Source organism: Spermophilus citellus (assembly GCF_964194105.1).
Source record: "Spermophilus citellus genome assembly, chromosome: 9".
NCBI classification, from domain to species: Eukaryota; Metazoa; Chordata; class Mammalia; order Rodentia; family Sciuridae; genus Spermophilus; species Spermophilus citellus.
Window position 1 is genome coordinate 22,080,226 of NC_138191.1, and position 15,013 is coordinate 22,095,238.

At 38.3% G+C, this 15,013-nt stretch overlaps 2 protein-coding genes across 7 annotated transcripts in view; one reads left to right on the top strand and one right to left on the bottom strand.

Moving 5' to 3' along the window:
* Positions 1 to 1,171, bottom strand: part of LRIG2 (leucine rich repeats and immunoglobulin like domains 2) — a 157,653-nt gene extending 156,482 nt beyond the window's left edge. The window contains exon 1 of the mRNA XM_081306092.1: positions 106 to 1,171. Within this exon, the coding sequence (XP_081162218.1) occupies positions 106 to 218 (113 nt within the window). The 5' untranslated portion in view covers positions 219 to 1,171. The remainder of the gene's footprint in view (positions 1 to 105) is intronic.
* SLC16A1 (solute carrier family 16 member 1) overlaps positions 1 to 15,013 on the top strand; it is a 34,593-nt gene that overhangs the window by 376 nt on the left and 19,204 nt on the right. For 2 of the 6 annotated variants that reach the window (XM_081306104.1, XM_081306103.1), the window contains exon 2: positions 1,178 to 1,230. The exons of 2 other annotated variants lie outside the window; for them this stretch is intronic. In XM_081306104.1, coding sequence (XP_081162230.1) covers positions 1,203 to 1,230 — 28 coding nt within the window. In that variant the 5' untranslated portion in view covers positions 1,178 to 1,202. Of the gene's footprint in view, positions 1 to 1,177; positions 1,231 to 10,913; positions 10,993 to 15,013 lie in introns of those variants that run through there. 2 more of the 6 variants (XM_081306102.1, XM_081306101.1) reach the window with 2 other exon arrangements.

The following is a 15,013-nucleotide window of genomic DNA, read 5'->3' on the forward strand; positions in this document are numbered from 1 at the left end:
CCCCCGCGGTGCCCTGGCTGTGGGGTTGGGGTCGGGGTGCCCTCCGGCGTCGGGAACCTTCCTCGGGGCGGGGGGAGGAAGGTGGCGTGACTGAGGGCATCGTACCTGCGTGGTCTTGCTGAAGGGGACCTTGAGGTGCTGGGGACTGCGTCTTCCAGCCGATCCACGGGCCCCGTGGTCAGGTGTCGGCCACTGAGCTGACCGAAGAGTCGAGTCATGGTGCCCGGTGACCTTGGGGAGTCGCTTCCCCTCTGGCCCTCTGAAGGCTCCCGGAGAGATGCTTTGATTTAGAAAAGGGGCGACCTGGGGCCGATTCACGTGGTCCCTCCGGACTCTCCCGCCGCCTTCTGGTCCCAGGGAAGGGGCTCGGGGCGGGAGTTATTTTGGACTCGTGGCATGCCCGCCCCAACCTTCTCAGCCTGCCAGCCCTTGTCCCACCTGATGACTTGAGACTGGTGTGAGGAGCTGCATTGCCCACAGCCAAGGCTGGACTGCAGGGTTCGAATGGAGCGCACAGGGCTGGCCAGCCCGCCACCTTCGGGATTGCTGCTGGCTGGGGCTCTTTGTCGTTCAACCTGTGGCTTCCGAGAGGCGCCCTCTATAGCGCCCTCAGCCCAGGGGACTTTAGGCGGCCCAGTGGAGATGACTGTCAAGGTTAGCGTTATCTTTGGACGGATGCACACTTTTTGTTTCTTCAACTACATCCTTTTTTTTCCGCATTCATTTTAACATTGCATTTCTTTGTCGTGACATATTTGGTGGAACAAGAAGCAGTTGCAAAAACTACTTTGTAATCACTGTAAAGCAGGAAACACGTGTTATTACTCCAGTTTTTTCCCCCCTGGGTTTCCAGTGGCCGATTGCAAACTGGTTGTCGCTTAATAGTAAAACCTTTACAAGCTACTTTATTTGCCATAACTAGTTTCGAAATCTTTTTTTGAAAATTCTGCTTTCGAAATAAAACGTGTACAGTTAAGCTCCCTGATAAGAGCGTGGGACTGGTAACTACTGGCATTTCGCGATAGCATGAACTCTGAATTGTGTGAATGTAAATAGGAATTAAGCCATTCGTAATTTCTATCTCAGTTCCCAGCCCCACGAGGTTGAAACGGACTGTGTCTTAAGTTTTAGTTGTTAAATAAACCCATAAATCCAAATCTTATACCCTGGGGTACAGCTTTGCCTTGAGGATACCATAGAAAATGATGAAGAATTCAAGGCATCTAACAGGTAATGAAAGATTTTTTTTATTTATTTAAGCCAAAAATTGAATAGTAATTCATTCTCTGTTTAAATAGAGGCTGTTGCATCAGATTGCTGTAACCCTTACTAAATCTGCCCATTAATAATCTGAGGAGCATTTTGTGACTAAAGATTTGGCTGTAAGCTTAACATAATAGGCTGTAACATCCCTAAACAGTTATTAATAAGGTAAAAAAGATCACACCACCTTAGCATGAAACCAACTGATCAGTGTTTCATAGTTTACATGTCTTTTCACCTTTTAAATATTAGAGCATATAATATTGGCTCCAAAAAGGGTCTGATTTCCTTTATTTTATACATACAGAAACTAAAGCTGGAGAGGTTAAGAGACCTAACATTTTGTGTCTGAAAACTTGTTAATGGATGGGAGAAAACTGTCTTTGACTCCTGTTTTTGTCAGTTTAGCACTCCTGAATTTTCTCTAAAATTTGTAAATATGGATACTTACTATCTTAAGCTAAAACTATATTTTTAGAGTAATAACTTATCTACTTCTTTTTTGAAAAAGTTTCAAGTTGTAGATGGACACAATACCTTTATTTTAATGCAGTGCTGAGGACTGAACCTAGTGCTTCACCTAGTCCTAGGTAAGCGCTCTAATCACTGAGCCACACCCCCCCCCCCAGCTCCATAATTTATCTCCTTTTTAGGTTCTGCATACCCATTCTGTTTCCAGTTTTCTTCATAATATAGGTTCCTGTGCAGATTCAGATCCCTGTGTAAATGCCTAAATGGATGACTGTTTTTGTTGCAGATGAGGATTAGGAAGATGGAACTTGGGAAATAGTCTAGAAACTTGTGAATTTCATAATTCAGCAATTTGTTATTGGCTCTCAGGCATAAGGAGAGACTTATAAATCTCAGCACTTGCCCTCCTGGAGTTTATAATCTAGCTGGGAAAACAGATAAATATATAAATTACCACAGCAAGTATTCTGAACACATATTGTTATGATAGGGGAAGTACAGGTTTCTATGGGAGCTAGTACTGTGTTGTGTAGCTGTGAGAGCATCCAACTTAGTAGAGAAGCAATCTGAAACTTGAAATATGAATAGGAGCAAGGCAGGAAAGGGAGTTGAGGATAAGCAAAAAGAGCATTTCAGATATTAGTGGTGCAGCTATAGAATACAAGTGTAGTGCAAGAGCTCACCAAAGCTAAAGCATAAAGAGGGGTCAGAGAACATGAGAAGATAATGGAGAGCCTTAAATGATTTAAAGGAATCATTTAAAGGAATTTTAAATTATTAACAAAAAAGTTTGAGGGGCTGGGATTGTGGCTCAACGGTGGAGTGCTCGCCTAGCACGGGCGGGACCCCGGTTCGATCCTCAGCACCACATAAAAATAAAAGGCATTGCGTTGTGTCCATCTACACCTAAAAAAAAAAAAAAGAGTTTGAAAGAGCACTCTGTGTGAAGGTGATGGAAAGCAGTTTTTAAGGATTTTAGGGGATGTGGGGATAGCCTGATCATATTTTGCATTATAGGGGCATTTTTCTGGATCCATGTGGAAAGCAGGTTAAAGGAGGCCCTTGGAATGGTGGGAGACCACAGTGATGAAGTAGATGGACAGTATTGGGAGGATGGAAGAGAAAGGTAAACAGGATTTGGTGGTGGACCAGTTGTAGAGACTGGGGAAACCAAAGGAGTTAAGTCACCCAGGTTTCTTTTTTTTTTTTTTTAATATTTATTTTTTTTTTAGTTATTGGCGGACACAACATGTTTGTTTTTTGTATGTGGTGCTGAGGATCGAACCCGGGCTGCACGCATGCCAGGCAAGCGCACTACCACTTGAGCCACATCCCCAGCCCCCAGGTTTCTAACTTGAGCAAATAAATGAGTTCATTGTCTTGTCTAACTTTTGGGGCGCTAAGTGGTTGTGTGACCCCGAAGGCTGCTCAGTTTTATAAAACTTGGGGACAAAATTTAAAGCCATTCCTATCCTCTGCATTTGTTGATGACACTGAGAGTGGAGTTTTTCTTTGGTATCTTCAAAACACAAACAATTGAGCCATTAATGTTTCATCTCCACCGCATCTACTTTCCTCATCCCCTTCATATTGTGAAGCAAATCTATGTAAGTATTTCATCTGAATGTTTCAGAGTATCTCTCTGAAAGAGGATTTATTTTTTGGTAGAACTGGGTATTGAACTGGGGTGCTTTACCATTGAGCTACATCCTTAGCCTTTTTTGTTCTTTATTTTGAGAAAGGATCTCATTACATTGCCCAGGCAAGTCTTAAACTGTCTTCCTGCCTCAGCCTCCCAAGTTGCTATGATTAAAGGTGTGTACCACTGCTCCCATCAAAAGATGAGTCTTGTTTTTTGGTTTTTGTTTTGTTTTAGTTCTGGGAATTGAACCCAGGGTGCTTTACTACTGAGCTACATCCTTCACCTTTTTTCTTTTGTGTTTTGAGACAGGGTCTTGCAAAGTTGCTTAGGGCTTCACTAAATTACTGAGGCTGGCCTCAGATTTGTGATCTTTCTGCCTCAGCCTCTTGAGTACCTGGAATTACAGGTGTAAACCACTGTGCCTGGCTCCCCATCCCTTTTTAAATTCTGAGATAGTGTCTTACTAAATTGTTGAAGCAGACCTAAAACTTGTGATCCTCCTGCCTCAGCCTCCTGAGTCACTGAGGTTTCAGACATGTGTCAGTATGCCTGGCTGTTTTTTTTCCCCCCTCCCTATTCTTAAGTTGTTTAAGTTGTTTTCAGACAATTTTCTGGCTTAATTTGGGATCCAAACAAGGTCTCACATTACACTGGTTTGGCATGTCTCTTTAAGTCTTAACCTGTAGATTCTTCCTCATTTACCTTATAATTTATTTGTTGAAGGAAATAGGTCATTTTTCCTCTAGTTTCCCTCGTTCTGGATTTTGATGATCATGTCCCTGTGGTATAGTTTTAACCTGTCCTAGTTTAGCATGTCCCTTTATCCCTTGTATTTTCTACAAGTTGGTAGCGAGATTGAAAACTTGGAGCAAATTTAGATTGATTCAGGTTTGATTTCTGGTTGAGGGTCTGGGAAGAGAGGGTAAATGCAATTCATAGGTAGTGGTGTATACTTCAGGGAGGCATAGGATATTTGATTGTTCCTCTTTCTGCTTTATTAAACCTATTTCATAATTTTGCTAGTGGTTTGCAAATGTAAGTAATTTGACCATTTTTTAAATGTTTATTTTTTAGTTGTAGCTAGACACAATATCTTTATTTATTTATCTTTATGTGGTGCTGAGGATCAAACCCAGGGCCTTGCACATGTTAGGCAAGCACTCTACCACTGAGCCACAACCCTAGCCTACATTTCTTAATTTATTAACCAGAATACTCACATAAAAGAGAAACTACAATTTAAATAGTAAGGGCAAGTTTTTGTGTTTTAATACTATGTGGTTAAAAAAAATACTATATGGTATATGATTGAAACACTATCTTTGGGGACAATGTATTTAATTTCTTTCTTTTTGTAGATAGACAGTATACTTTTATTTATTTATTTTTATGTGGTGCTGAAGTTCAAACCCAGTACCTCACACATGCTAGGCAAGCGCTCTGCAACTAAGCTACAGCCCAGCCCCCTGGACAATGTATTTAAATGTAATAAGGTACATCTTTAAAAAGCTACTGCTTTAAGTTGGTAAAATGTTTTTAGTGCATTTGAAACTTAGAGTTTCAAATGACCTTCTTTGGAATTTTTTGGGGGAGGTACCAGGAATTTAATTCAGGGGTACTGGACCACTGAGCCACATCCCCAGTCCTATTTTGTATTTTATTTAGAGGTCTACTTAGGGTCTTACTAAGTTGCTTAGCGCCTCACTGTTGCTGAGACTGTCTTTGAACTTGCCATCCTCCTGTCTCAGCCTCCTGAGCTGCTGGGATTACAGGCATGTGCCACTGCATCCAACTGGAATGTTTTAAAATTATGCTCTTGCTAGGTCTGGTGGTACATGCCTGTAATCCCAGCAATCTGGAGGCTGAGTCAGGAGGATTGCATGTTTGAGGCCAGCTTCAGCAGTTTAGTGAGGCTCTAAGCAGTTTAGTGAGACCTTGTCTCAAAATTAAAAAAAAAATAAAAGGTCTGAGGATGTAGCTCAGTGGTAAAGGGCCCTGGGTTCAATCCCCAGAAACAAAAAGAAAAGAAAATCAGCTCGTAAATTGATGGTGTTTCTATTGTTCATCTCTGACCTTTCTTGGAGTTTATCTGTTTCCCAAGCTTTAGGGCTTTTGTTGGGAAATACCTGGTGGAAGTATTACCAAATCTAAGTCATAGGCTTTAACCAGATTCCAGATTTTAAGAACAGGGGTTAGCGACTCTTTTGATCTTCTTTTTAAGTTAACCTGGACATTTCAAACTCAGTGTGTCACTTAAAAGCCCATCATCTTTGTTCTCAATTTCCCTTTATTTCCCAAAGCTGGTTTTCTGGTAACCAGAATTAAAACCTTTGAATCTTATTATTATTTCCCCCAGTGGGCCCTCTGCCCTATTGTATGCAGGCAGGTGCCAGTCATTTCCTCTCTAGCTTAGCTCTTGCTTCCATCCCTCTCCCCTTTATTCATATCACCACTGCATAGTTTGGGCTATTGCTATGACCTTTTAGCTTCTATCATTGTCATCCTCCTTCTCTACTATGTCTTACTTGCTGCCAGTTCTTGTTCATGGCTTTCAGTGCCTACCCAAGTAGTATTTGCTTGGATAGTCTTCTTTAGTATATTTCTATAGGTATCATTCGTGTTCTACAGAACACATATTACTATTTATTTCTAATACTAGAAATTGAACCCAAGGGCCCTTAACTACTTAGCCACATTCCCAGCCCTTTTTAAATTTTTTATGCTGAGACAGGGTCTCGCTAGGTCGCTTCCAGCATTCCTAAGTTGTTGAGGCTGGCTTTGAACCTACGTTACTGCTGCCTCAGCCTCCTTAGTTGAGATTACAGGCATGGTCACCACACCCAGAATTCTTTCTTTAATTTGCCCAGACACTCTGGTATATTCCCTTGTACTTTCTTCCCTGTGATTTTTTTTCTTTGTTTGGAGGGTCGTGGGAAATTTTACAGTGGATCCATATGGTGGAAAAATTGAGTATGGGTAACATGTTTGAGCTCTAGTGCCAGCCACAGCAGTCATCTTATGGAAATAGTGTTTAGAGTACATGCAATGATGGGATAAATTCACATGTACCACATCAGTGAAAATGGTGGCAAGGCCTGAGCCATTGACCATTTATGCTGTAACAGGATTCAGCTCTTTTGTTTGTCCACACTACCCTGTTGCTAATCAGAACTCATAATATTGTTGAATTTGATTTTGTTATAGTGATTTAGCTTTTGTGTAAAGAAGAAATTTCTCAAAATGTACTGGTATTATAAATTGCTTATTTGATCATGGGTTGAAAATATGTTCCCTGTGATTTTGCTCTTCCTGTGTAAATCCTCAAGTACTTTTTTATTTATTTAATTTAATTTTATTTTTTGTTGTGCATGTGGATTGAACCCAGGGGCTTGTGCATGCAAAGCAAGCACTCTACCAACTGAGCTATATCCCCAGCCCCCCCAGTCCTTTTTATTTTGAGATAGGGTTCTGCTAAGTCCCTGAAGCTAGCCTCAAATTTGCGATCCTCCTGTTTCAGCCTCCTACCACATGGGGCTCAAAGTACTTTTCTGTTTAGTTTCTTCCCTCCATTCCCTGCCCCTCGCCCTCATCTTGTTGTTGGGGATTGAACCGAGGGCCTTGTGTAGCCCACATCTTCTGAAGATTATTGAATGAATAAAAGCCTAATGAGCTGGATACTGGTGCACACCTGTAATCAAAGCAGCTCAGGAGGCTGAGGCAAGTTCATAACAATTATAGCTGTCTTGAAATTGTTTAAGCTTCTCCCTACTTCAGAAATACTGTGGAGCTGGGCACAGTATAAATAAAATAAATAAAATAAAATATAAATAAATATAAAATAAATAAAAATAATAAGGGCTTGAGAGTGTGGCTCAGTGGTGGAGAGTCACTGGAGTGTATTGGATTCAATCCTAGTGCTGAAGAAACAACAATAACAAACCAACCATCAACTAAACACTGGTTATAACCATTACTGCTAGGTCTTAGTTGTTATTTTATTTTTTGGTACTGAGGATTGAACTCAGGGACACTTGACCACTGAGATAGGTTCCCCAGCCCTGTTTTGCATTTTATTTAGAGACAGGATCTCACTGAGTTGCTTAGTACCTTGCTAAATTGCTGAGTCTGGCTTTGTACTCAATCCTCCTGCCTTCGCCTCCTGAGCCACTGGGATTACAGGCGTGCACCACCGCGCCCAGCTTGCTTGTTATTTGTTTACAAACGCCTTATTACATCCAATTAAATATTTTTACAGTTCTACCTTACATTTTATTTTATGCATTTAGAACATTATTCTGACAAGAATTCCATGGGCTTTTGAAAACCACCAAAGGAATCTGGCACTAAAGATGCTAAGGACCTCTGCTCCTAACTCCTTTACTTTTTTTCCCACGTGAGAGTGAAATTAACCAAATACAACATAGGCTATAGATCATAATGTTGCAGAGTTGTAGAATGATGATGTTATAGGTTAGGTAAATTCTTGGGCCATTGACTTACTCTCCTTTATTATAAATACTGGCTTCACAAATTAGGAAACAAAATGCTTATGTATATGCTAAGGTAGAGCAAAATGATGTGTTTTTTTGGGGGAGGCGGGGGGAGTACTGAGCCACATCCCCAGCCTTTTTATTTTTTATTTTGAGTCAGTGTCTCACTAAGTTGCTGAGACTGGCTTTGAATTTGTCAATCCTCAGTCTCCCCAGTCAGTGAGATTAACAGACATGCACCACTGTGCTGGACTAGACTAAAATAATTTTCCTTCACAAATTCAGGCAGAATAATTTTGCTTTGAATTCAGGAAGTTTGTGTTTTCAAAGGAGTTTTTTTTTTTTTTTTTTTTTTTAAAGAGAGAGAGAGAGAGTTTTTAATATTTTTTAGTTCTCGGCGGACACAACATCTTTGTTGGTATGTGGTGCTGAGGATCGAACCCGGGCCGCACGCATGCCAGGCGAGCGCGCTACCGCTTGAGCCACATCCCCAGCCCATTCAAAGGAGTTTTATTTTAAGGGCTATGTTAAATGGAACAGTAGATGCCTTCATTTATTTGGCATTTTCTTACTTTTGTTTTGAGTACCTTGAAATCAGCAAATGTACTTGAAACTTTGTCTTCAACAACAGCTTAGTGTATGACTGTATGCATTTACTTTGCTCATTTGGAAGAACCCCTGAAAAGGTTGATAAACCTCAGATTTGAAATACCTGCCTCTGCAGATTACAATTGTACATCCTTACTTCAACCTATGTAATTATATAACAGTATTATTAATTACCCACAGAAATCTGTTGGATGGAATAGAGGAAAGGAGAGTGGTTTACCAATTACTATAGTTTCCAGGAAAATAAAATGCTTATTTGGAAATTGTATATTTCTAATTAATTATTGATATTATCTTAATGACAACGTAGCCTGGCCTTAAGTTTAGTATATTTTGAGTTAATAACACTAATTTCCTTTTGATTATATCTGTAATGACTATATAAATAGACTTTTTTTGCTCTAAAAATGCTATGCAAATAAAAATTTTTAAATGATGAATGTTTTAATTGCCCAATAGTACTCGGTTTTAATACTCTGGTGGTTTGTCTGGCACTAGTGAAACAAACAAAAAACAACTTAGTTCTGTGTGGTCAAAGGTACTATCACAGTGAAATCTGTACTCGTTCAAAAGGTTTTTATTATGTGATTACTGAATGTACAAGAAATTAGTAGAAAGGTATGGAGGCTTTATTTTTTTCTTTTCTGATAATTGGGGATTGAACCCAAGGGCTTTCGTCCACTGAGCTACAGCTCATTTTTTAATTTTATTTTGAGACGGGGTCTCACTCAGTTGATCAGGATGGCTTAAACATGTGGTCCTTTTGCCTCAGCCTCTTGAGCAGCTGGGATTACATGTGTGCGCCAGTGTACCTTGCTGAAAAAAATATCTTGGAATATGGTTTGAAAGCTTTTAGAATGAGAATAAAGCTTTTAAATGAACTGTTATTACTCTATTTCTAGTCCTTAAAGATAGATTTTATTTTAAATTAAGCATAATGTTAATTCTATAATTCAGCTCAGTTTTTTTTTTTTTTTAAAGAGAGAGTGAGGGAGGGAGAGAGAATTTTTTTTTTAATATTTATTTATTTATTTTAGTTTTCGGCAGACACAACATCTTTGTATGTGGTGCTGAGGATCGAACCTGGGCCTCACGCATGCCAGGCGAGCACGCTACTGCTTGAGCCACATCCCCAGCCCTCAGCTCAGTTTTTTGCAAGAAAACGCCTTCTGTTTATCTTTCAGTGAATTTTAATCCACTTATGCTCCTTATTAGCCTTCAGAATTCTTCAAGTGAAGTAGATTCTAGCAGAAATACTAGAATCTACTAAATAAAATATTTTTTTAAAATGTTCATTTACATTCAGAGTAATAAATGATGTAACCCTGACAATATGCTGCTTTTTAATTTTAATCTAGCCATAATATTTATTTTTCAGATTCTGGAACAAGGTAGCTCATATATTAGTAAATTGAATTGGCCCACTTAGATCTTGATAGGTATTTATTCCAGAATATAATCTGGAATTCTGCCAAGCAAAATCCAGCATTGATGGACACAACATATGTCCGTCCACCCTTTCTTTGGTATTATTTCATTTTTATGGTTTATAAAACATGAATGGGTCCATTTTGGGGAAGAAGTAAACACATGAAAGGGACATAAGACTCAGGACATAAATAATAGTTACTTTCTAGTCTGTGAAAAGGCAAAAATGAATCACTAAAGAAGGTAAGTTTTTGTTGGGTATGGCTAAGTAGTAGAGCAGCCCAGCGTGACAAGAGAAAAGGAGTGGAAGGGAACCTGCACAGGAACAGAAACTTCCCTGCCTCTCTGTAGAGGGCACTATATCCAGAGAGCATAGGACGACTAAAGAGGTTTTTTTCTTGTTTCATTTTTTTCTGTTTCTCAAAAACCGGTAAAAACAAATTTCCTTGAAGCTTACCGTTTGGTCATATGTATGTGTTGAATTTTTAAAACTAGAAAAATAGCCTCTGTCCTTCATGATCTAAAAAGCACACAACAGTTCAATTAGGGGAATATTGCTTACAAAGGAAGAAATAGACATACAACTTGTCATGTAGAGTTTTTAAAGTACCCAAGAAACATTGATAAGGTGTCATACAGGAAACTAACTCCATGTGGTGAGATGTATTCAGAAAAGCAATTAGTTATACCTTAGTGTTAGGTAAAATTAGGTAAACTATTAATTCATGAAAAGTCTTTTTACTTTTGCAAATTACTGAGTATTTCTTGTATCACGTTAATTTGTGAATTTGGAACAAAATTACACTTTTTGCCTTTATTTGACTTGGTCTTTAGGACAAAGGTGTCCTAAAGTAGTGGTGTCCCTTAATGGTCATTATGTGCCTTTCTCCCAAGGGAGGCATAAGGTTGTCTATTTATAGCTAAAATTGCCCGAAAAATGATTCATTATGAACCATGCATCAGTATTTTTAAAGTCCATTGCTTATCTTCCTCTTCTGCCTCTTTTACAGTGATGCTCATCAGAATATCTTTTTCCCCCTTTCCTTCTTTCCATTGGTTTTATGAGACAAAAAGCCTCAATCTTTACTAGTAAGTATGAGAAGCACTAATGACACAGCAGTGTCAAAGAGAAGGAAACTTGAAAATATACTTTTTAATTGTGACTGATATAATGAAGAATTGGTTCTACTAACTTTTCTTAAAACTTTGAAATATCTTTTAGAAGTTATTTTCTAATCTCTGGACATCCTTATCTACTATTTTATGCCTATGTGCACTAATCCATTAACTCCAATCCTAAAGAGAAATGAGCTAACTTGATTCTGTAGCTTTTGTTTTAGTTAATTGTGCTTATATTTTCTACAATATATTAATAGATATACAGTATATTAATACAATGTATTAATAGATATACAGGCTTCTCTGTGTGCCTTTTGAGAAGTAGCCTAGATTCCTGAAATGGTAAAATGCTCTGGAAGTCAGGTGTTTGCAGTGTAAAGTAAAAATGAATTCACTACTTTTGACCAGGTGTCCAGCTTTTACTCAAGAATCTTAGTGCTTAGCTCTAAATAACCTATGGTTCTATTATATTGCATGGTTTCCCAGTTTTTTGTTCATCTGATATTAAATACTCAGCAGACTTAATGTAGAAAAGATGTAGGTGTTTTCTCTTTTTTTTTGTGGGGAGAGAGGGTCCTGGGGATAGAACCCAGGGCTTTGTGCTTGGTAGGCACACACTCGACCACTGAGCCATATTTCCATCTCTACCCTTAGATTTCTTAACATTGGTGTATTTTTTAATTGAAAATAGGCTGTTTCATTACACAGTGGTGAAGAGTACAAATTAATGTAATTTTAAGAGTAACTTGGTAGTATATACCTTAGAATTTTTATAGGAATTCTAAAAATTTATCCAAAATCTCTAATTTACCACAGTAGTGTTTTATGGGATGTTTATAGAAGGAGGAAAATAAAAGAGATACCTAAGCATGCAACAGTGTTACAGTATTGTTTTTTCTCTAATGCTGGGGCTTCCACACACTGGGCAAGTGCCCTACCACTGAGCTATGTCTTCAGTCTTTTTTAATCATGTATTTATTTTTGAGATATGGTTTCTGAGGTCATGTGTGGTGGCACACAGCTATAGTCCCAGCAACTCAGAAGGCTGAGGTGAGGATTGCATGTTTGGTCCCAGCCTCAGGAACTTAGCTGAACTCTGTATCAGAGTTGAAAATGAAAAGGGCTGGGGCTGGGGATGTGGCTCAAGTGGTAGCGCGCTCGCCTGGCATGCGTGCGGCCCGGGTTCGATCCTCAGCACCACATACAAACAAAGATGTTGTGTCCGCCGAAAACTAAAAAATAAATATTAAAATTCTTTAAAAAAAAAGAAAAGGGCTGAGGATGAATCTCAGTGGAAGAACACTCTTGGGTTCAGTCTCCAGTACCAAAAAACCAAACAGAAGTTTATATTAAGTAGAAAAAGTAGGCTCTGAAGCAGAATATAATATGAGCCCCTATTTGATGTTTATGCTTCTCCATGAGTATCCTAAAAGGAAGTCAAGAGAATTGACATAAAAATGTTAATAACAGGTAAGTTTTTCTATTCACACGTGTATATCTTCCAATTTTTCTATAATGAATATCTGTGACTCTGTGTGTGTGTGTGTTATGGGGAATTGAACTCAGTGGCACTCTAATTTTATCTCCCTTTCAGCCTCCAGCAATGTAACATTTTATGTATGCTTACCCCAGAATAGTTATATAGTTTCTTCCTTCCTTCCTTCCTTCCTTTCTTTCTTTCATCACTGAGCCACATCCCCAGTTCTTTTACATATTTTATTTAGAGACAGAGTCTCATTGAGTTGATCAGGGCCTCACTTTTTGCTGAGGCTGGCTTTGAACTGAAGATCCTCCTGCCTCAGCCTCCTAAGCTGCTGGGATTGCAGGCATGCATCACCACACCCAGCTCAGGCCCCACTCTTTATTGCATTAAAAAAAACTAACCCTTGATCTGTGGAGTTGTAAGGCTCATAAAGAAACTTAGTATGTACTTAAATAGTAGAAAGGCACAATAAAATGGCCAAGGAATCCAGGATGCCACTTTAGGAGGTTGTTATTGAGATTAGAGAATTAATATGCTATTGTAAAACTTACTTTCACCTTGGATGATGTATTTTAAGTGCTAGTAGCTTATATTGTTTTTGAAGTAGCAATGTGTTTTTGAAGTAGCACTGGTAGCAGTGTGAAATTGTATTTCATGCCATGTCCCCTTAAATTTACTTGTTCCTAGAATAGGGGCCATACTCCTGGTAATAAAAAATGTCAATTTAAAAAAAAGTCATTAAAAAAATAAAACATTACTGTATTTTGTTCTCATTTATTTCTAATTGTCAATTGAAGTAAAAATAGTTACTAGTTTCATGAACCCTTTTAATAATATTTTAAAAAATTTAAGTTGTAGATGGACACAAAATCTTTCTTTATTTTTATATGGTGCTGAGGATCAAACCTAGTGCCTCATACTTGCCAGGCATGCACTCTACCACTGACCGGTAGCCCCAGCCCCTTAACTCTAAACCTTTTAACAGCTGTTTCACAATTTTTCATGCAGGCTTGAGCTTCAAGTTGAATTGTTACAGGGACAAATATTTTTTATTGGAATTTGTATTCAAAGTTTACTAATCAGACTATAAGTAGAAGTTTCTCTGCCTTATTTTGAAAATTGTTCTCAATCCAAAATGCCATTATTCTTATATATTTAGCAAGTCTACAAATGGATCACTTATGAAAGAAATTATATTAATGTAGGGAGGGTAAATAAAATATTAAAACTAATTCAACAGAGGAATCAACTCACAATTGAGAATTTCTATGTTACTGAGGCTATTTTTCCTTCCACCCTCATTGTATAAAATCATGCACTACCTTTAAATTTTCCTGTTCACTCACCTGTAAGTATGGTCAACTTCGTTGGTTCTCTGTATTACTTTACTCTTCTTCATTTCTAAAACAACTACCAGAAAATTATAGTTGACATAATAATAGCATCATGAGACTACTATTGAGTATTAAAGTTAAGGTAAATTAATTAAAATTGTACATCAACATAGACCCATTAGAATGGAAATATAAGTGAAAATTGAATCTTATTTGGGCATATTATATTTTCTTAATGAAATTTAGAAAGTTGAGAATAGAAAGGCACTATTTTTTATTTATCATTCATTGAAGTAGGTTGTGTAGCTTTGTTCATGAAACAGCACAAGGAACTCTTAACTGCTGGTAAAGTAAAATATTGATTATCAGAAAGCTCTGTGAAAAAAACTTATGTTAAATCACTTCATCAAACAAGCCAGGAATACGTATTTTGCATGTTATTTGGCGATGGCACTAAATTCCATTTCCTGGGATTTATTCTTGAGGCTGGGTCTTTATATCTACAGGCCTCCATGATATGTGCAACTTTGTTTCTGCCCTTTTAAAGAATTTCAGTCTTGAGCCTTTGCTCAACTAAGAAAATCCAACTGAACTCATATTTAGCAAAGATTCGTCACAAAAAATCATCCACAAGATAAAGTGTCATACTTGAACAATTTATACATAAAACTACACTTAAGAGAGATGCCAGAAAGGTTGGTAATTAAGGGGTATTAACTGCCTTATGCTGGAGAAACCCTATTCTCAACCTCCAGCACCACCTTCTGTCTTATTTTAGGTAGTGAAAGGGCTAAGCAATCTGATAAACACTCTACTCCATCACATGATACGTTCAGTCAAAAGACAGCAGGCCTTTTCCGGATCACAGTATAAATTAGGACAGTTACGAATGTTAGGTTTTATCTATTTTATGGTGCTCTTACTTCTAACAAGCATTTATTATAAACTTTCCGGTTGGGGAAAACTTTGAACAAATTCCTGATTTGGGGTAGAGACTGCTGTTCAAGCTGGGCATGGTGACACACACCCTAATCCCAGCTACTTGGGTGGCCAAGGCAGGAGGATTGCAAGTTCAAAGCCAGCCTCACAATTTAGTGAGGCCCTATTTCTAAATAAAATACAAAAAAGGACTGGGGATGTGGTTCAATGGTTATGTGCCCCTGAGTTCAATCCC